The sequence below is a fragment of the Apiospora phragmitis genome, assembly GCF_038363925.1.
Source record: "Apiospora phragmitis strain CBS 135458 chromosome Unknown utg000016l:1.0-887042.0:1.0-888152.0, whole genome shotgun sequence".
NCBI classification, from domain to species: Eukaryota; Fungi; Ascomycota; class Sordariomycetes; order Amphisphaeriales; family Apiosporaceae; genus Apiospora; species Apiospora phragmitis.
The window spans coordinates 223,725-244,560 of NW_027117416.1; the positions used below are offsets into that span (position 1 = coordinate 223,725).

At 54.7% G+C, this 20,836-nt stretch overlaps 3 protein-coding genes across 3 annotated transcripts; all 3 read right to left on the reverse strand.

The window, feature by feature from the left end:
• Positions 1–826: 826 nt before the first annotated feature.
• Positions 827–1,054, reverse strand: PG994_015260 (uncharacterized protein; the record flags this gene model as incomplete). Its single annotated transcript, XM_066866667.1, has 1 exon — positions 827–1,054. One exon carries the CDS (start codon positions 1,052–1,054, stop codon positions 827–829), a length of 228 nt encoding a protein of 75 aa, XP_066707581.1.
• A 936-nt stretch (positions 1,055–1,990) lies between these two features.
• Positions 1,991–2,999, reverse strand: PG994_015261 (uncharacterized protein; the record flags this gene model as incomplete). The annotated part of the gene is made up of 3 exons (XM_066866668.1): positions 1,991–2,290; positions 2,339–2,875; positions 2,931–2,999. The coding sequence occupies 3 exons, from the start codon at positions 2,997–2,999 to the stop codon at positions 1,991–1,993; spliced, it is 906 nt and encodes a 301-aa protein (XP_066707582.1).
• Positions 3,000–19,593: 16,594 nt separating this feature from the next.
• On the reverse strand, positions 19,594–20,432 carry PG994_015262 (uncharacterized protein; the record flags this gene model as incomplete). The annotated part of the gene is made up of 2 exons (XM_066866669.1): positions 19,594–19,849; positions 20,149–20,432. The coding sequence occupies 2 exons, from the start codon at positions 20,430–20,432 to the stop codon at positions 19,594–19,596; spliced, it is 540 nt and encodes a 179-aa protein (XP_066707583.1).
• Between the last annotated feature and the right edge of the window lie 404 nt (positions 20,433–20,836).

Below are 20,836 nucleotides of genomic sequence, written 5' to 3' on the forward strand. Positions count from 1 at the left end.
AGCATGCCAATGCCGAACATGTCCAGCCAGCTGTTACCATAGACCAGCGCCGAGGAGGAATAGCAGCCAAAACCTGGCAACCTATCTGCACAGGTGTATCAAACTCATATATGCCAGCGTTCAGGGAGTTGTTTCCCGGATGACAACTAGTCGCCTGGTCCCTTGCATTCTGTGCGGTGTGACTTGGCTATCGTCAGGGGCAACTCAAGCAACCGCAGCCGCACTGGCCAGCGATGTTGCTCAGTTGCGGCCCGTGGACTTATGAATTTTTCAAATACTACACGCCACTGCACCAGTACGTACCGCCACTCGGGTTAACAGGCTGGTCGTGAAGGCGAAATAAATTGACGATTCACCCTGGTAAAGACTGGTCACAGAGGCCGGCTTTTCCCAGTCATTCCTGGTCCAACATGGATAGTCTCCATACTCATCTCGCTTCCTCTTTTCATGGGCACTATTGTTTTGCTCCTGGGCAGTCAAGATAGCTACGGGATCTTCCCATCAGAGAGAATGCGTTTGTTAATGGTTCTTGTATTGCTCTATCCTCGCAAAACGCGAATTCTTCTGCTTCTTGGCTTTTATAGCAATGGCCAAACGATTGAGAGCCATTCGGCTGTTCTTTGGCGTCTGCACCATGTGTGTCCATTCCAAGGCCCACCAACCAGGGCAGATGTGTTTCAGTCTAGCCTGTCCGTCGCGGCCATGGCCATGTGGTTGTGGTGACCGATGCTATGATCTCTACGCGGAAATTCGACAGACAAAAAAATCACTAGGTCCACATCACTTCGCGCCCATACTGCTTATTGGGAACAAGTGCGACGTCGCATCAGAGCGAGTGGTATTGATCCAAGAGGGCTATGTTCTTGCGCTCGAGCTGGGCTGCGGATTTGTCAAGACTTCGGCAAAAGACGGCAGAAACGTCGGGGCCGCATTTTACGATACCGCGAGAATGCTTCGGCGGCGGCGCACAGCGGCTCTTGTAGAGCAGCAAAGGTGTACTAGAAAGGTTGATGGCCCCTCCGCCGACGGCGAGGGCCAGCCTGTTTGGCACCATTTTCGAAGCATCCTTTGCTGTTCCTCCTGCATCCACTAATTGATATGGCCTAGGATTTGTTTTGTTGTTAGCGCCCGTTCATGTACACTTCTGATTTATGTGCAACTAAATGCTTGGTAATTACCACGAGTATCTTAACTACCCCCATGGCTGATGCGTTTTCCATCCTTCTTCCTCTTTCTACGACCAAGACGACTAGCTTTAATGTATATAAAGTTGCAAGTAATGAACGTGTATGTCTGGTCCGCCGCCGGCTGATCTCGCATGCCGCATGCTCGATTTGTCGCTCTGGGCCCACAACTTCGCGCCCGGCCCGGGACATGACTGGGCATATCCGTATCCCGCGAAGGGAGGGCGAACATACAGTAGTGACATCAAATCAGGAACGATTGTTCCTACCAAACGTGTTTCTGATCCAGTGCAGAGGACCACCGCCGTTTATATCAGGAAATGGAACCCTGAGAGGTCCGAAAGTCGAGCGGCGACTTGGAGGCGAAGGGCCTCTGACTCTTGAGGGCTGTGGCAAAGACGGATCCATAGATGGAGAGATCGAGCTATGCCCTGCGAACCGCTTCGTTCATCGGAATGGCCCCCGGCATCCCTAACCGAGTCAATTAGGGACTCCAGTCGGTCCCACGGGCTTTGACGTAAAGTCGACCTTCGCCGTCCCGCATCACTTGAACGCGGCATCGGGGATAGCCCTGCCTCCAAACCTGGTGCTGCCTCGGTCCTCTGAGACTGGCCTGCCCGCTCCCCTCGACCGAGGCTCTGCAGATCGGGCAGGTGTTGTGCTCCTTAAGCCACAATTCAACACATTCATCATGGAACCAATGCTTACACGGTAACACGGCGACTTCATCACCCAGGCCTACATCGTCAATACAGACTGTACACTTCCCTTTGGCTTCAGGTCCCAGCATCCCCTCCTCTAGCTTTTTACTGGGTAGCCTGGATATTCGTCTCGTGGGACGCAGGAGGCGCGGCGTTCGACTGGGGATAATCCTCCATAAGACTTGTGATGATACGATCCAAGGCCTCCAGGGAGTGGACTGCATCACCATGGACAGCGTTCGGGTTGTGCACTGTCAAAAGCAGATGATGTAGAATAGCAGAGAGGTCCATTCTGACATCGCCGGGGCTGCTAATACCACCCGGGAACCTCGGACCGCCGAATCCTTCTTGGACATCCAAGCGTGGGTTTGGACGGTTGGGGAGCGGGGGACAGACGGTCCGTGACTGAATATATCTTCAAAGGCCCTGTGAGTTCTATCAGCACAGGTTGACGTGAAAGACACCAAAGTAACCGCAAGATCCAGGATGGGGGGGGGGCGAAGAGATATCGTACGATTGGAAAGGATCATCTGGCGGGCCAATGTTGGCACCAGGTCGGAACGTTCGACGGCTGCCACTGGTTATGGTGACCCGGCTCACTCCAGAGTATGATCCCGACTGAAACCTGGCCACGGGGACTTGCGAACCCGCCACACCCTCTCCGGTCCCTGCAAGGATGGGCTGGGGGCCGTTCCGACGGATCGCATCTGCCCCGTTGATGGTGCCCAATAGTTCTGGAGGCCTTCTTATGGCATACCTGTTGCTGTCTGGCCTAGCAGGTTCTGGAGCGCGGGGGCCTCGCCTGTCTGGAGACCGGTAGATTGAGCGGTGTCTGAAGTTAACACCTGATACATACTGCATATACCCTTCAATTTCATCTTCCTCATGATCTGACTCAGCGCCGCGGAGGTTGAAGTGGTGAAAGGGATAGATTGAACCTAAACCAGGTACTTCACCATGCTCTTCTCTGGGACCATTATCTGGATCAGTCTGGGAGGATAGCCGTTAGGTTTGACGTAACCCAATGCCCGGAAAGTATACATACTATCTCGGTGGCATCGCGTGCTGCCAAAGAACCAATATGTCGATCCTCCGTGGGAGCGTTGGGTGCCATGGCTTGCTGCCTCGTCTGCGGCCGGTCTAGGGAATGGTGTATTAATGATACGAGGGTTCGGTCCAGTTGTTACGAACTCTGTTGTGGCGTGCAGGGATCTAACCGAATGATGCCCTCGTCTCGACTCTTTTGTTGTAGTTGAAATCGTGGTAAGATGGCTTGTTACTCTGTGCAATTGAGTCAAATTCGGTAATACTCGTTTTTCATGCTTGTTGTCGCAAGGTGGACTTTGGTAGAAGCAGATCACGCCGGGCAGAACTTGAAACGGTATGATGATAACTTTCAACGGAATCATTCCAAGTCGGCAAACCAACTCAGGGCTAGCATGCAACTGACTAAGCCGCAACAAAGATGTACGGGAGATTAGGAGTTGCGATGATTCAGAACCATGACAAAAGAGGCCTTGTAGAGTTAATGTATGAAGCTGGTCGAGCCCTAGTATCTTCAGGTAGCACGATCGAAAACAGATACGATACGAACCGGAACAGCAGGGTTGAAGGTTTGGGGTTACAATGAGCGCATGCTATTATTTGAGTACCTGGGAAAACAATCAGAGGAGGATAACCAGATTCGTTTTGGCTGCCTGTCGTGAACGCGACCGGAGTAGCCCAAACCACAGAGCCACAGAAGCATTTCGGCAGCTTACTAGGGACTACCTTCGCCTGATGCAAAATGGCTCTTTCCCCATGTCGTCCAATGCTGCTCCAGCGGTAGTACCGGCGCTTGCCGTGGCACAACGACCGACAGTGGCACGGAAGCAAGAGGAACACATTAACTTCCCGGTCAATGAGTGACGCTTCATTCGTTCTTACGGTCCTGAGCCACAACTGGTTGTTGGTAGTCGATCGCTTCAGGATACGAACACGCCCTGTGCCGGCCTTACAACTGGCTCATGACGCGTGACACAGGGCACTCATCAGGGAAAGGCCTTCCTACCTAAAACCCGCCATTTCGCATATTCTAGTAGGCAGCGAACAATAGCCATCTGGCTCAACACAGTCCACCTGATCTCAGCATAGCTCAAACCGACACAACACTTGTCACAATGATTGAGGGGCATGACATTTCCCTTTTTTCCACAGTCCCCTTCGGCGTCTTCACGACTTCGACCCAAGATGCAAAGACGCGACGCCAGCTCTGCGCATGCGCCGTCAACTTGAGTGATGAGAATCGTATGCTTCACTCCATTGTCGCAGAGTTGTCGGCAAGCCTTGCCAAGATGCAGACAATGTATGCACTACAGCCCCAGGTGCTACACACACAACAGGAGCTCATTATCGCCCTCGGAAAGGAGACCACGGCCGCAGGTCGAGCTGCACCACTGCCGGCAAGGGCTGAATCGCCACCATTCGACGATACCCGTTCAGCCCGCGCATGGTTGTCGATGCCCGCACGGCAGTCGAGCCCCGTCGCTCCCCCGATCAGCCCACTGATGGTGTTGGCGGAGTCGGCCGTGATGGAAATCCGCGAGGGAAGTCATGGCAAGCGAGAGGCGAGCCATGCCTTGTATGGAGAGGACAAACGGCAGAGATATGCATGACCACTGTAGCACTTGGAGATCTCGACAAATAGTATGGGAGAAACCTTAGGACCTGCCGTAGAATTGTTGGTAGAAGATCGAAAATGAAAGTTTACTACTGGATTGAAGGATTGTTGCGATTGTGACCATTGCATGGAAGCTATTCGGCTCACGTGCCAAGAGAGCATGAATATTGGACGATAGAAGAAGCGGGTTAAGGGGTGGCTGGTGTCAGCCACAGGAGAGGCGGCTGTGCCACTGGGGCCGGGCTTCTGGTTCAATTGCAGTCAGAGCTTGTAACAGCAACAAATGCCATGATTAACTTCTTATCCGACATAACAACGTGATTGAAGGGCACGAAAAAGACGATTATCCGTGTCGCGCTGGCAATGCGCCGCATAACGTACGCCGATGACCGACAACATGAGTTAAAATCCGCACTGCATGGCGGCGAGCACAACAGGAGCGGGGACAAGCTCGCGACTTGAGCACGGCAGCATGACGACAGTTACTACCAAGAATACCAGTTGAGGTGACCGTCACTTCTGTGTTGCAAGAGAGACGACAGCATAGCCACACGGTTGTTGTTCACTGTTTCGAATGACCAACGAACCCCGAAGCGCGCCGGCACACAATGACTCCTTAGGCCAGCGTGATAGACATTGCCAGACCGACCTGCATGCATCGTGCGATAGACGTATCCCACCGACGATTCTCCAACCCACAGCCGAGCAGCGTTGCATGATCCATAGCGAAAAGAGTCGATGAGGCCATAAAGGCCTGTGCATTTGCTAAGAAATGGAGCACCACCGGTCGGCACTACAATGCTAGGGGAGGCTACACAATTCGACAGCCAAGGCCCATCATGTCAGCGAATAGCCCGATCCACCGACATCCAATAGCCCTTGCGAACCCTTATACCTGATCGAAAAAGGTGTCGCCCAAGGGGTCGGCGTCGGCCACCGGGACGAATCGCTCAAACAGGGCTTTCACCTGCGACAACCAGCCCGTGAGCCTTTGCGTTTGCTGCAGGAACCTGTACTTATGTCAGTTGACAATTTGCGTCAGACTGAATCCGCGGTGACTTACAGCTGTTCGACCTTCTGTGTGCTGTTCGGGCGCCTGTGGTTAGATGTCTACCTCGTTGCGACGGCGGTGGAGACCTACAAAGTCGTGAAGCTGGCAAGACGTGGGCGTGCGTGAGTAGGCGAACTCTGCTGTACGAGGGCGGGGATAGACTTACTTTTCGTTGTGGTGGGCCAGCTGAGACTGGACGGCGTTGACCTTGTCCAGCAGCTCACCCACCTTGTCCAGCAGTTCTTGGGTGTCGCCCGACGTTCTTCGTTTTCAGTACAACGCGCGGACTGGATGTGGAGGGACCTACGGTAGCGGCGAGCTGAAAGGGCTCGACTCGAGGCCTTCTTGGTCGAAGAAGTTAGGAACGTCTGGAAAGGACAGTGGTTGTTGGCTCGGAGGCTGGAGCTGCGTGGCAGAAGGAGCGACAGTCTTGGGCGCAGACGCAGGTGCGGGTGCAGATGTGTGCGCGGTGGTGGCGTGGCCTGCTGATGGTCGGCCCTGCCGTGGCTGGCGCGGACGCTGCGCACCGTGTCGCTGCGAAGGGAACATGCCAGTAGATGGAAGTGACGGTGAATAGAGGAAGCTACAGGGGGAAGGGAGCACGACGGACGAAGGGCAATGGGGTATGTAACCAACTGAGAGAGCCTCGACCACGCAACTGCTATTTATGTGGCCAAGTGCGGTGCCGTAATGGAGCAGAAACATGGATGCCAGCCCAGCACGATTGGTAGGTTGGGCTGTCGGGGCGGAAATGGGCTTGCCAGTGGGGAAGTACTGATCCATAGCCTGCACTTATGGGCAGAGCGAATTCCTGGACGAAGCACGACTTGTGAAGCATAGCCATGCGAGAGCCGATTGGCAGCATTTCGACCCAGCAGACGTGGCGAGGGTCGAAGCGAGTTGCACCGAAAGCGGCCAGCAGTATGTGATTTCGGATCCTTGGCATACTCTTGAGCAAGCAGCTCATCTGCAGCTGCCGTCAGTCCGGACTCTACGTGTGGGATGTACCACCGTGTTTTGGCGTGGATTCTGGCTCAGGGCAATTCGGCGTCCTACGGTCCTCCATTCGAGAGCCAGATCAGCAGGACGAGGTCGGCCAGGGCTAGGATCAAGTTCTGGATTGGCTGCTCCCCACCCTGAACTGCTCTAGCAGCGCATCCGCCCCCGCGCGTGAACAGCCCTTTCGGTGCTGCTTCTGGCTCGCCGATTTAGACGCTGGATGAAATCGGCGCGCCACTGACAGTCCCGCTCCTGAGCCAGTCTCGGTGCTGCAGACTGGGCGACATTGTGACCAGGGGCCGGAAACAGCGCGTGAGAGAGTTCAAGGCCTTGAAGGGCGACGCAGCAAGATCTCGCATCATCGTGGACAGTTCTGGGGTGCTCCATTCTGGCGAACCCATTCTGGCGTACGTCCATTCTGGTGTCGCCAATACGACTTTTCGGCCTGCTCAAAACCAGCCGCAGTTGACCCCAGATGCAAGCGGGACATATTGCACTGACGAATTAGCACGAGCGGTTTTGGCGGCGGCACGTCCAACGCATTACGCCTTGACAAGTACGTGTTGCCAAACCACATGGGGGATCTGTACAGTTGATGCTACAGCACGAGAGGGAGTGGTCGCATAGGCGCAGAACCAAGGCGCAGGAGTAGGAAAGCTACGGGCAGCGGCGAGGATTTGCCATTCAAGAAGTACGAGAGAAAGTGCGTGGAGTGCGATGTATGTACGTAAGTATTCGCCAATATATTGTATTCATCTATTCTATTCGCGTCTCTGCATTGGCTCTGCTCGCGGGGTCGGGACTGCCCGATCCGCGCGAACAGGTTCGTAGCCAGCACCACGTACAGGCGCAGAGGCCGGCTTCGCTGGCCGCACTGCCACTAGCAGGTGCAGGGAAAAACCTCGGTACATGAGATGCTCGAATGTAGGGGAAAACCCGGGTGGCAAAGGCGGCAGGAGATGACTCGAACTGCGGACGCCAGAGCCAGGCCCGATACCCCTCTGCAGGAGATAACTCGACCGCATGAGGGAGACCGAGCAAAAAGACCATCAACCAGCCCGACAGGAGTCAGTTCAAGCTTCTGGACAACACAAGCGGGAGTCAGTTCAAGCTCTTGGACAACACAAGCGGGAGTCAGTTCAAGCCCCTGATCGACACGAGCGGGAGTCAGTTCAAGCTCTTGGACAACACAGGCGGGAGTCAGACAAGCTGCAAGCAGGAGTCTGTTCAAGCCGCAAGGCGCCAAGAGGAGTCTGTTCAAGCCGCAAGGCCTCCAGGGGAGTCTGTTCAAGCCGCAGGGCGCCGAGAGGAGTCTGTTCAAGCCGCAAGGCCTCCAGGGGGAGTCTGTTCAAGCTGCAGGGCGCCGGCAGGAGTCTGTTCAAGCCGCAGGATCGTCAAGCAGGAGTCTGTCGAGCTGCCAGAGTGGGAAGAAGAAGAATCCCAAAGACCACCGAGCAGGAGTCAGTTCAAGCTCTTGGACAACACAAGCGGGAGTCAGTTCAAGCTCCTGATCGACACGAGCGGGAGTCAGTTCAAGCTCTCGGACAACACAACGGGAGTCAGTTCAAGCCCCTGATCAACACGAGCGGGAGTCAGTTTAAGCTCTTGGACAACACAAGCGGGAGTCAGTTCAAGCTCCTGATCGACACGAGCGGGAGTCAGTTCAAGCTCTTGGACAACACAGGCGGGGAGTCAGACAAGCTGCAAGCAGGAGTCTGTTCAAGCCGCAAGGCGCCAAGAGGAGTCTGTTCAAGCCGCAAGGCCTCCAGGGGAGTCTGTTCAAGCCGCAGGGCGCCGAGAGGAGTCTGTTCAAGCCGCAAGGCCTCCAGGGGGAGTCTGTTCAAGCCGCAGGGCGCCAAGAGGAGTCTGTTCAAGCCGCAAGGCCTCCAGGGGGGAGTCTGTTCAAGCCGCAGGGCGCCGAGAGGAGTCTGTTCAAGCCGCAAGGCCTCCAGGAGGAGTCTGTTCAAGCCGCAGGGCGCCAAGAGGAGTCTGTTCAAGCTGCAAGGGTGGCCGGCGCTCCGGGCGGAGGCGCGAAGAAGGAAGAGAAAACTACTGACAATGGTGGGAGGCAGGTCACCCTTATATACCCGCAGCGCGCCGCCAAGACCCACGGGTCGGTGGCCCTGTCCGTCACGAGCTACTATCCATGCGCTGGCTTTGGACCGATTCTGGTGCTGCTTGTCGGGGGGCCGGGGTCCAGGGAAGCCCAGCCCCCATACGGCGCAAACAGTGCCCTCCTGGTTATCCGGGTGATCAGGTTCGACCGTTTCAGCGCGGGCGGCCGTTGGGACTCTTTCTCGCCTCCCCTTGACCGCATTTGGGCGTGGGTAGCCAAAGCTGCCCTTTCGCCTGCTTCCGGTCCAGGATCTATTCCTGCATCTATGCCGCTTCTTCGCCTTCCTGGGCCATGTTTGTCCCTCTCTTCCCTTTTTCACACCTTCACTTCCTCCCTTACTTCCTCCTTACTTCCTCTCGCTCCCTTGCTTCGCTCTCGCTCCCTTTCTCGCTCCCGCCCCCCTCTCGCCCATTCCCTCGCCCTCTCTCGTTCCCTCGCCCTCTCTCGTTCCCTCGCCCTCTCCTCGTTCCCTCGTCTCTCTCGTTCCCTCGTCTCTCTCGTTCCCCGTCTGTCTCGTGCCCTCGCCCTCTCTCGCCCTCTTTTGTTCCCTCCCTCGTCCCCTCTCTCGTTTCCCTCTCTCGTTCCCTCTCTCGTTCCCTCTCTCGTTCCCTCCTCGTTCCCTCTCCTCCCACTTCCCCTCGTTCCGCCTCTCTCTTTTCTCTGCCCTTCTTTACTTCACATCAATTTTTTGCTGCCACTACGCTTACCTACTTTACGCTCAGTGTCTGATACATCTCACTCTCGTATTCCATCATTAGGCTACTCCACCGTCACATTATCAGCCAGCGAAATAGGCCCACCGTCGCACGATGCGCTCAACGCCGGCTGCGTAACTCGAATTCCCCAACAGTATCCGGCCGCAATCCCTGCAACCTCGAGGCGCGACGGCCGCCATTTCTCGGCCGCAACGGAACGGTCGTCACATAGTAAACCTTACCTAGGCCGTCGATGGCATCGCCAGGAAGACCCTATCGGTGCGTTTAGGCCTCATAGCCGCATGCAGTGGGGAGTACCTATTGTACATTCTATACGGGGGATTTGATCGGAAGCCGCAAGGCCACAGTCACCACCATGGTCCGGCTGCTCACATACCAGGCGAGTAACCCAATATCTAAGTAGCAATGCAGGAGATTTGGCCAGCTACGCAGGAGTTCGCATTTTACTCTGCTATCCCTCTACTAGCGCCCTTCGAAGATGTCGCATGGCGTCCTACCCATTTCGCTCGGCTGTTCTGCCATAGTAACGGCAAGTAAACCAATGGCTGCCTGAACGGACTGGGGTGACTGGCTCCGATGTTAGCTCGTTCTAATTCCTAACTAATGCACCTTAACGGCCGATTTCTCTGCGATTTGTTTCCTAGAGTATCCACGCGCCTGCACTGATTGACTAGTGGCGATGGGTACAATGGGGCTTCTGTATGCTCCATTTACCCCGGCCATGGCTTGCTAGTGGGACTTGTCGCGACCCATAAGATAGCCCTGCCGGCAAAGTCGCCCCGCACCCAAATAGGTCGGTCAGAGCAGAAGCCGGCCCGAGTAGTCCAATTAACTCTAATACAACTTCCATTCTCTTGCCTCCAACATAGTGACGAAATTACAACAATGACAGCCCGGATGATGAACAGTCGAGCAGCTGCTGAGGGTGAAGCTCCAAGCCGCTTCGTTAGTGTTCTACTCGTACAGCGCTATACCGCAACACGATGATCGACCCAATGATTGATCGTCACTGGATGCAGGCATAACCGTGACGGCCGCTAATTAGGTTCCGGCTACGTGGAACGCAATTTTACGGCCAGCGTCAGCGTGCCACTATTTCCGGCTGGCTCGGCCTGGAAGGATTCCAGCTTACCTTAGCACGATAAAACCATAACCATACGGGAGAAAACAATACTCGGCACGAGTCGCGCGAAAGAGATAACCGGAATGCCGCTGCTGCATGTCCTACCTACCCAACGCTTGCTTACCGATACGGCCTAATAATTCACCGGCAGCGCTACGGTACAACGCCCCAGGCTACCACAGCTGTGGGTGTGCCAGACCCGATATTAGCATATAGTCTTTTTCCATTTTCAGTCCAGTCAACTTCGGGATTCCGTATCTCGATAAGTGAGGGCACGGATACCCGATAAGATACGGTAAGGTGGTAAAGGTAGGGCACGAACTTGGCCAACAAACAAGCTAGGTCGGTTATCTTGAATGTGCACAGCATCCAAGTGCAGGGAGCTTCCCCGCTCAAGGTTCAGGTAGGTAACTGGGGCACTGGTACCGTATAGAAGGCAGAACCAGCGTAAGAGGGTAACCAAGTAATAGGGCTAAGCCGTGCTTAGAACACCAATTCAAGCGAATACAGACCAAGACCACACCTCTCATGACACAGTGGTCAGATTACGGACGAAAGCACAGGTAAGCGAATAAGCATCCAATTGAACATCTGCAACGCGCCTACGCGCCTACGTCTCGAAAAGTCCCGAAGCACCGCGTCTAGCATCAGCACCCCCACACCTGGGCAAGACCAGATACGAGCCCTCCATGAAGACCGCACATCAGCGGCGATCCCACCGATTGTTGTGCGTCCTATCCTTGGTTTTCGCGAGCCAACTTCCCAATCCCTTCCCAACATAAGCGTAATCTCTGCTAGCGCGACATAAGCGCTGACACACCATTGAAAATCACACCATAATCGGTAGGAAGGGTAACCAGACCCGTCGAGGCGCCTTCGTTCGGACCGAGCAGGAGTTGGCTCGCCGCATACCCTGGACCAGCATTTCGCCATAGCCATCCTCGTCAAGCCGCCCTACGAGCGTTGGCAACCAGCGCGAGGTTCCGTGCCTCCCGACGAGACATTCGAACGTGCAGGCCTGTGCAAAAGCGGCTTCGAGGGCTGCGATAGATATGCCTACCATAGGACACCCATTCGTCGCACTGAACTGTCGTCGATGAAGTGGTCCCTCCATATAATCGGTCAGCTATAAACCGTATCACAACCCTAACTCCGTCGGTGGTCAAGTCGCTGCGTCTCGTCTCGGCGATGCATGTTGCTACTGCTCGATTGTCGGGTGCTTGTCGGGTGCTCGGGATCCCGAAGGGAGGAATGTGTCCCGACAGATTGGGTCGCCCGGCAAGGGAAGTAAAGTAGCATTTATAACTGCAGGAAAAGCTCAACAAAGTGGGCTGAGCATGGAGCTAGCTTGCGTTCAGCTGGTCCCAGACCCACCCGACGAGCCAATGAGCGTTCGACCTGTACCCGTCAACTGCTCGCAGCTGTTTGGACATCGTGCCAGGAGACCGCCCTCTGATTCTGCCAATGATGCGACTGGATGACATGTCGATAATCCTCCTATCCATTATACCTTAGCATGGCACGGAGTCGCAAAGATTGACTGCTACCTGCGGAGGGCTGTCACACTTGAACTTGGTCGGAGTCGCCCAGCGGAACCTGATTGTCTTGACAGGATATTTGGGACGACGGCTGTCTGTGCAGTCGTGTGGTCGACTCACGACCGTGGAGCCAGGAATAGACTGGAGATGGGCACGCCACGAGCAAACACGCAAGCGCTTCGAGATCACTGTAGCGTGCCCCTAGCCTGTGCTACTCACTGCTTCGTACCCTCTGAGCAGCGGTATCGTCTCTATCCTGGCAGGCCAGGATCAGTGGCAGCTGGCAGCTAGCAGCGACCCATCCACTCGGCCAGACAAGCTTAATAGGAGGTGACGGTCGCATGGGTTTGACAAAGGTTTTTTCTGGTGTAAGCTAGTTCAGCCTTTACGATACCCCCAACGTTTGAGGGCAGCCGAAATGCATCTGGCCGTACTCGTATGTAGTCCTGGAGTAGTACGGGGTCACTGTGCGCCCAACCTCCCGTGCTGCTGTTCTGGTTCGTACTTTCCCGTATCTCTGGGCAAAACACACCCGTTTTGCATCCTTTCCTGACCGTGCTACCGAAAGCTACCACGATATTCCAGGCTTCGTACCTCGAGGCCCAGTCTCCAGAAGTGACCAGCACGATATAGTACAGTACCCAACCTGCCATTGAAGGGTTGGTCACTTGCGAAGCTACCGATTTCTCGATTAGGAAGTGCTTCTTAGCAGCGGGTCTAACCATATTGCGTCACATTCCATGCCGGCGTAGTTGTGGTCCCGTACATAAGCAACGTAGACGACCTACCGTATTACAGTATGTGCTGAAGAAGCGGCTCTTGAGGCGCTTGTACCGCTTGCTGGTGCCCATTGACATGTTGGTTGCCAGCGGACGTCTGAAAACGGACCTGGCCCATGCCAGAGTACCGAATGCTTCCAGTGCTGGGGGCGGTAGAAGTGCGCTTTCGCGGTCGTGCCTGGTCGTCCACACTCGTTAATTTCTTTACTACGGCCTCCTCGAGAGACAGTATCTACCATGTGGGTGGTAGATTTTGGCTGGCACGGCTAGCACAACTTCTGTCCCCACGGCTGGACTTCGCCGACGACTCAATTCCACCGCTTCCAATGTGTATGGGCCTCTCGTAGCTGCCGATGTGCTTCTGTGGCTCGTTGCTTTGGGCTAGTTCGGTCCGAAACGCAGCTGGTTGTTCTCCCAGGTACTCAAATAGTAGCATGCGCTCCTTGTACCCCAAATCCTCAATGCAGCTCTTCTGGTTCGTACCTATCAGTATCGTACATCAGGCCTCTGCATCTGTTTCTGATCATGCTACCTAAAGCGACTTCCTGCCCTGGTGGCCTCGTACCTCAAGGTACAGTTGTCAATCAGAGACCGGTGTAGTACGGACGTGACTTAGACGCAGCTCAACTTACGAAGCAGCCTATTTCGTAAGCAGGAAGTACTTCTTCGTAGCCGGTTCTAGGCATCTCACCAAGCTCTATATTCGGATCAAGGACAGTATGCTGTGTATCTTTTCTAATGTACAGCCTAGACTGGTTAAGCTGCGGTAGGGCAGATGTCGACCTCAGGATGCAGAGCTGCCGATGGCGCCGCCGGTCCAAAGGAGAAAAGCTAACGCTGCAGCAGATGTAGAGCGAATGGGGACAGAACCGGGCTGGATACTGCCGCGTCCCGTTGTTGGTCGTGGCGTACTTGTTGGCTCACACGAGGCACCTCGGGTCCTCCAATTCCCACCGAGTAGTTGCAGAAAGGATACTGGAGGCCAAAACTACCATTCTGGTCCGCGGGACCGTAGTCGCTTATTGAACCTTCCCGAAGTGCGCCGATTTCAAATGGAACCAGAGCCTGATGTTCCCCCGCTCCGCTTGTACTGTTCCGGCGCAGGGAGGCAAGTGACCTAGGAGCCAGTATAATGCAGCGGCTGCTTTTTTTCTGCTGCCTTCCGTCGAGATTCGAATACTCTCCTGGGCTGTTTCCGGTCCTGGCTTCCATCGTTGCCCGCACCTGTTGGCGTACTATTGGGGTGCAGAGCCGGAAGAGTAGCAATGACGCACTAGTGCGACTAGCGGGTCAGGTCCCTTAAACACACCATCATTAGCGTGGCGCCGTTTCGCGACCCCGCGCCTTCAGGGCCAACTGCACAATCTTCCTGCTGCACAAGAACTTCTCAAGACACGCCAAAGACAAGTTAGCCCGGGGTCCTCTCGCCAACATGGGTTCGGAACCGGATCGGCAGCTCCCTGGCGACGCTCGCCCAACTCGAGCTCATCATGCCATCCCATTTGACATCCGCAAGCCAGCACTTGCTATATCTACCGTTCAGCGGGACGCTATTGTAGCTCTATTGACACTCCACGAATATACCCCAAGAGGGTCCAGCAAGTTGCCCGAACCGTATTAGTAGCTAGGCCTCCGCCATGGCCCACACCAAGGCGCAGAAAGACAAGGTCCGCAAGAGCGGCTTGTCGCTGCAGAACAAGACAAAAGACCTCGGGCGGTACTGCGACGTCTTCAGCGCGCTTGCGTACTGGAACCCGACACACGAGCGGATGGAGACGGCGATGCATGTCCCACGCGGGCAGCGCGTGCCGGACCTCAACAGGATTGTCCGTCCCCATGTCCCGGTTACCGTTCCGTCGAGCTTCCCAGCTCCTTGGCTAACAACAGCAGTTTCGACAATCAGCCGCGTGCCAGGCGAGACCGAGCCACGGCCGAGCCACACGATCGAGCGGCCTAGTTAAAGCCATCCATCTCGAGGCCCAAGCGGACGCCAGCGACGACGCGAATGCCGTTGCTGGCATAGGCAGCGACGCGGATGCCGAGTACGAAACCGATCCCGAGTATGTTGCAGCAGTTCCCGCTGCCGCGGTGGAGCCTCTGTCTGTCTACGACATCATCCCCGACGAGGATGGCGGGACTGTCATTCCCCACAGTCCCATGAGACAGAAGGATCCGAGGCAGCTGCCTTCGCCGCGAAGGCCGCAAGGTAAGCATGATTCTCGTCTATTGACTACATGGTCGACTGACCGTTGACGCTCATCATACAGCAGGCACTCCAGGTTCCCGAACGACGGTGGAGCGGCAGCCCGGCCGTACCGAGCCTAGCTCCATGACGAACACTGCACCAACCGCGGCGACGAGTGCGGGAGCCCGGCCAGCACCCACGAGACACCCCAACCACGGCGCGATGGATGCGTCGCTGCAGAGAGCTGTACGTTGGAACGGCCGGGTGGCGGCTAGAAGGCCCTTGGCGCCGATTATGACGGCACAACCACGACAATGCTCTCCCAGAATGGTGGGAAACGGTGCAAAGCTGTCGCAGGCAGGCCGTCCAAGAGGATCTGTGCAGAATGGGGCGAGTCACGCGCCAGACTACTACAAGGACTATAGACGCAAGTTGCAGCGGGACACCTTGGCAAAGAAGATGGTGGGAATGCTGGAGGATCTTCGAATGAGTCTCAGTGGCATGCAGTTCGGGTGACGACGTGGCACATGTTAATGCGTCAAATATCACACGGCAACTCTGTGTATGCTTATGTTGAAGCATGTTTTCAGCTCTAGTTCAGTACAGTAACCAACAATCTAACGCTACTGTCGTCCCTTCTGCGCTCCCGTGATCCCTTTGTCCTAGCCTCCACGGCGATTCTGGTGGGAAGAGATTGCACACGACGTACGGCCGGCGCACTTCCCATTCAACTCGGGGGGAGTTGGGAACATCCCTGCAGCGGATGGCAAAAAAGGCATTCCAAGTATCCTCCAGATAGCTGTCCTTAGTGTCTACTGACTTGAAGTTAATTACTTCGTTTTCTGGGGTAGTTCCTCCTATCACGTTCTTGCGATGGATCTAGATGCGAGGTGTGGGCTGGATTCATCGATCGTTCCAGTCCTAATTTCAACACCGACCCCAACATTCCTACATTAAGATGTACTCGAGGCTCGTCTTTTCATGACTCCGTCCCCATGCATCCATGGAGGCCTCGTGCGGCCCCCAGCTCTTGGCTAAATTCATGGCCGGCCCTTGGGAAAAGCTCAAAGCAAGAGACACTGTCTGAGCAGGATATCCAGCGGAGGGGCTCCCACATCGAGGCTGAGAGCCCCGAGGTCCTTCTATAGCGGGGCCGCCTGCATCCGTTCTTTGTGCCAAGATCGTCGGGGGCATATTCGGCATCTCTGCTGAGGAATCCTCAGCGTCCCCGTCTTGGTCATGCAACCGCTCCTTTTCCTGGTGCGAGCCGATGGTATCCCCATTGCTCAAGCTAGACGTATCGGATTCAGGATTTAGGGAGAACTCTGCACTCATTTCGCTTATACCCTCCTCCCTGCCGCCTGGCTGGCACCGATCGGGTTCCAGTGCCGTGGGCTGCGAGGCACCGGCCGTTGCTACCATGCCAGTTCCTATCGCTGCGCCTGCAACTTCAAAGCCATTGGCGTCACCAGCCACCGCATCGCACATTGGAGAGTCGAGACGCCCATTGCATCCCATCGACAATTCTGCCGCCGATCCTTCGGCAACTCCATCGCGGGGCGGATGAGTGGTCTGCGCTCCCTGTTGCACGGCAGAGGATCCACCAATATTGTCCTGCGTCGACGGTGGGCGACCCGTCAAACTTGCCATGGGTTGCGGGCTCGGATGGCCTGCTCCTTCACTGTGTCGCCTCTGGGATCGCAGCAGTGGACCTGCCGAGCCTCGCCCCGTATTTCTGGCATGGCTTGATTTGAAAGACGGCTTTTGCACTGACCTCGACGTGCGGAAGACTCGAGCCCGTTGTGTCACGCGAGCCTGGCGGCCGCGTAGGCTCTGGACCTAGTATGCTCAGTCAGCGCGGGACATGCCCCAAGGAGCGAATACACTTACCACCTGGTCGAGATCGGGGATTTTCTGGCCGCCGGGAACGTACATGGCCATTTCCATCCGGGCATGGACAATGTTCCAGTACATTGTTAAACTGAACACGTTGCACATCTCTCCAAGCGCCAGCACCTTTCGCTGTAGGGATTCCCCAGACTTCCGTGTTTTGTCTGTCTCCCGCTTGTTGTGCATGTAACGTCTGCTCGGCGCGAGTTGAGACGCCAACTTGGCGTTTGGTGGCAACTCCACTTGCAGTGGTTCTTTCTCTCGTGCAGGCTCCATCACTTCCTCGGTCACATCCTCGGTCACTTTCCCCGGCACTGCGTGAGGTCCTGGTTGTCGTGGAGATGGCGGTCGGGGTCGAGGTTCCGGTGGCGGCCGTGGCAGGCACACCTCGACTCCCTCCATCCTCGCCATCGTTGCGGACACGAGCTCTTCCAGCATCTGTTCCTTGGCCATGCACAGTTCCTGCATGATCTCGCTCTTCATGTTTTGTAACTCATCACGGCTACGGCTCTTCTCCCACTGGTATAACCGCAAGTCTTCTTGAAAACCCTCGAGCTTTTGCATCAATATCGCGCTGATTTCCTCGGTTGCGTCGACAACGTGTCGGGCTTCATCATGTTGCGGAAGGCGTGGCCGTGGCGCCCGAGGCTCGGGACTGACGCACACCTCTTCCTCGCTAGCATCGTATTCGTAACAGCTGTCGGCCATGCCGTAGACTGCCATGGATCGCATCTACTTGCTTCTGGATGGTGATTTCGGGTGTGTAGAACGAGGGTGATGAGTCTGATTGCCTTGAACCGGACGAGGCCCTGCGTTTGGGCTTTATAATCAGCGTAAAGTATACGCAGCATAGGGCATTGTCGGCGTGCGTGCCAGCTCAAAATCGACCCTTGAAATCATTTGAGCCGCTTTGCGCGCTCGGCAGCGCAATTGCCATGCTTCGTAACTGGACGCTCGTACTTCATCTCTGTCTGGGTTGCGTGGCGTAATCAGGGATGCTTTGGAGAAGGTGTAGGTCGAGGCAGTTTGGACGCGGCGAAATTTGTTGTGGGGTTGGTTGCCATTGGCGGCCGTTGCCTCAGCGCTAGCTTAGGAGGCGCTGAGTCGGAATAGAAAGACCAAAGGCAGATGCAGTAAGAACCTTGCACGGGAACAGTCACACCAACCAATTGTGCTGTTTTCATGCATATTCGGTGTACTGCGTGGACTGGGCACCCAAAAATAAGAGTGTGTAACCAAAACAGTGAACTTGGCGCCCAGTTGGGCATTAATCATCCATCCTCAAGAACCCGACGAGAGCCCGCACAAATTTATATAGCTGAACCAACCTCCCCCTCACGCTGGGACGCAAGCATTGCCCTTTTCACAACTGGCTTGCCCACGTTATTATAGTCAGCACAATCATCATCAGCAGTAATCTAGCCAAGCCACTTAGCTAAAGATTCAATGACCACGAATGGCTCTATAATCACCCCGCCTGCGCCACTACCACTGACTCTCCATTTCGCAGTATGGGAAAGAATAAGGAGTACTATGCCGTACGAGAAGGACGCGTTGAACGGCCCACAATCTTCTCATCATGGTTCGCATATACTGTATAGTGTTGAGGTACTGTAACAACAGCGCTACGGTATGTATTTTTTGCGGCGCGACAGATGGGAAGTAGGATGTGTTTGCGGACGGCAACGAAGGCTCAATAACAACATGGGTGCTAATTCCTCCATGGGTGCTGGTCAGTGGCACAGCCACTTTTGTCCATGTGGCTAGTATGCTTAGCCACCCCCTTAGACTGGGTGTAAATGCCTGAATGAATTACAGTAGCTGCCTGTTCATTCTTCACTCAACCTGGATACTGCTGATAATAAATGTTGCGTTTTTCGAGCTTATGCCTCGGAACACATTCTGCTTGTGAAGGTTTTTCGGCTTTTACATGATTAACTGCTGTCCAATCTACCAGCTCTAGGTTGCGGACAGTGGGACTGTACAGTCAATGAAGGCTTGATGGTTCAGCTAAAGACCCCTCGTTATGGTCGACTCAAGAGCTTCTGGATCGCTTTGATTGATCCTGTCGAAGACTTATCCGATCAGTGTGGGTTTGGTTACCGATTGCCTTATCCTATTTTATTCCCCAAGCTAATATTTCTGCCTGGTGCAACCCCGAAGTTAATCCTATCCCACCGATCAGGTTCTATACCGAATTCCTCCTTTCAGCCGTACCACCTAAAACGGTGGAAGCTACCAGTCTTACCGTCCTAGATTTTGACCCCTATGCCCGGATTCTCTAGCATCTCGACGATCTGATCTATTGCGATATCGAGTGCCTTTCCACTCATATAGTCAAACCCGCTGAACGCTCGTGTGTGCTCGTCCCAAGAGATCTGAACAGGGAATCCCTCTCCGGCTGGTCGCACCGCAAGGGAGAGGCATGACAGTTTGGGGCCCTTCCCGGAAAGGCAGGCCTGTAGCGGTGGGATAGAGAGATAAGGCCATACCGATCCCCAATGCGTATTTATCACCTCCATCTACTTCATATTTCTTAACAACGCACTGTTTCCTCCAATATAGATTCCAATATCTACATAGTGGGATTGGCGCAATTTCGTGTACCATCTCTCCCTTCTCCCAACTTGTGTTTATCGGTCGGTACCCTACCTATTGAACCTTGTACGTTGTTTTCTCGAAGTCGTAGTCAAGTATCTCAAAGACATGACACTTCAGAGAGCGAATCCCACTCTTTTTCAAGCATGTATCTCGGCCCTTTCTTTCATCCCAGAAATCATATAGGAGTGAGTCGTCCGTGCGCTGCACCTCTTCTTCGCCCGTCCATTCTGTTTGGCCACCGGCCTCGACTTCTATTCCGAAAAGATACACTTGCCTAGGCTCTTTGGTAGTCGTACGGTGAGCAATGCTAACGGTTTCTTTAGGCATGTGCGGAATCACCACGTCGATAAGGACAAAGATGATCCCCTCCTTCGCGACATCCTCTCACAAAGGCTTCTGCAATGAATCTTCTAAGCTGTTCCATTGATGAATCTATAGTATCTCGCTCTCCTAAAAGTAACGGAAACGCAGGATGTGTCTTTGTAAGGGAATATCTAGATCTGCATGGCCCTCTATGCGCTTCGCATGCTTTACCTGCTCTTATCCTCCGCCAAAGTTGGCGACGCTATCTGCTGTAGTACTAGCTCTTCCACGATCCCCACCGACCTCTGAAGCAGGACAAGTGCTTTATGTATATTTGCAAGTAGCCTGTAGAGATTTCCAGCTTCGGAGGACAATCGCTCCTCTGGGGTGAATCTCGACGTGCTGGACAAATCCTCGTTATCGGTCGAGGGGCTGGGCTGCTCTGGTATAGCGAAGCTGCTCTTGTCTGAGGCTGAGTCATCGATAAAATCCTTGAGGCTACCTGGGCTGTCTAGCACATCACTAGAGCAAAAGCGAGGTTGTTGAATCTGTCCTTCCTGGGAGGCGCTGTCGAGACCCCTGAACATGGCCGGGCTGAAATTTAATTCGCCGTAGTGATGACCAACGTCTCTATATCCACCCGGGCGCTTCTGGTATCCCACCCGCGAACACACTTGGCTTTATTAACGTGTTCCAGTAAGATGCTGGCGATGCTGCCCGCGCTGAATTCCGACCCTGTTTAATATGGCCACATCCACCGATTAGCTCTAAGCGAGGCGTACGAGTGCTTGCAGTGGGTACAGTGTCGGTGGACCACTACCCCTTACCGCCCCGGGGCTGCCGGGCGTGATTCCATCATTTTTAATGCATTATATAGTATACGGGTTTAAATGTATAGGCTCTTATGCTTCAAAGGGTGACATTCGCTTGTAATATTTGATGCAGGTTGGTTACATGGACTCAGGAGGCCTTGCTTTCGGCGAAGACCCCA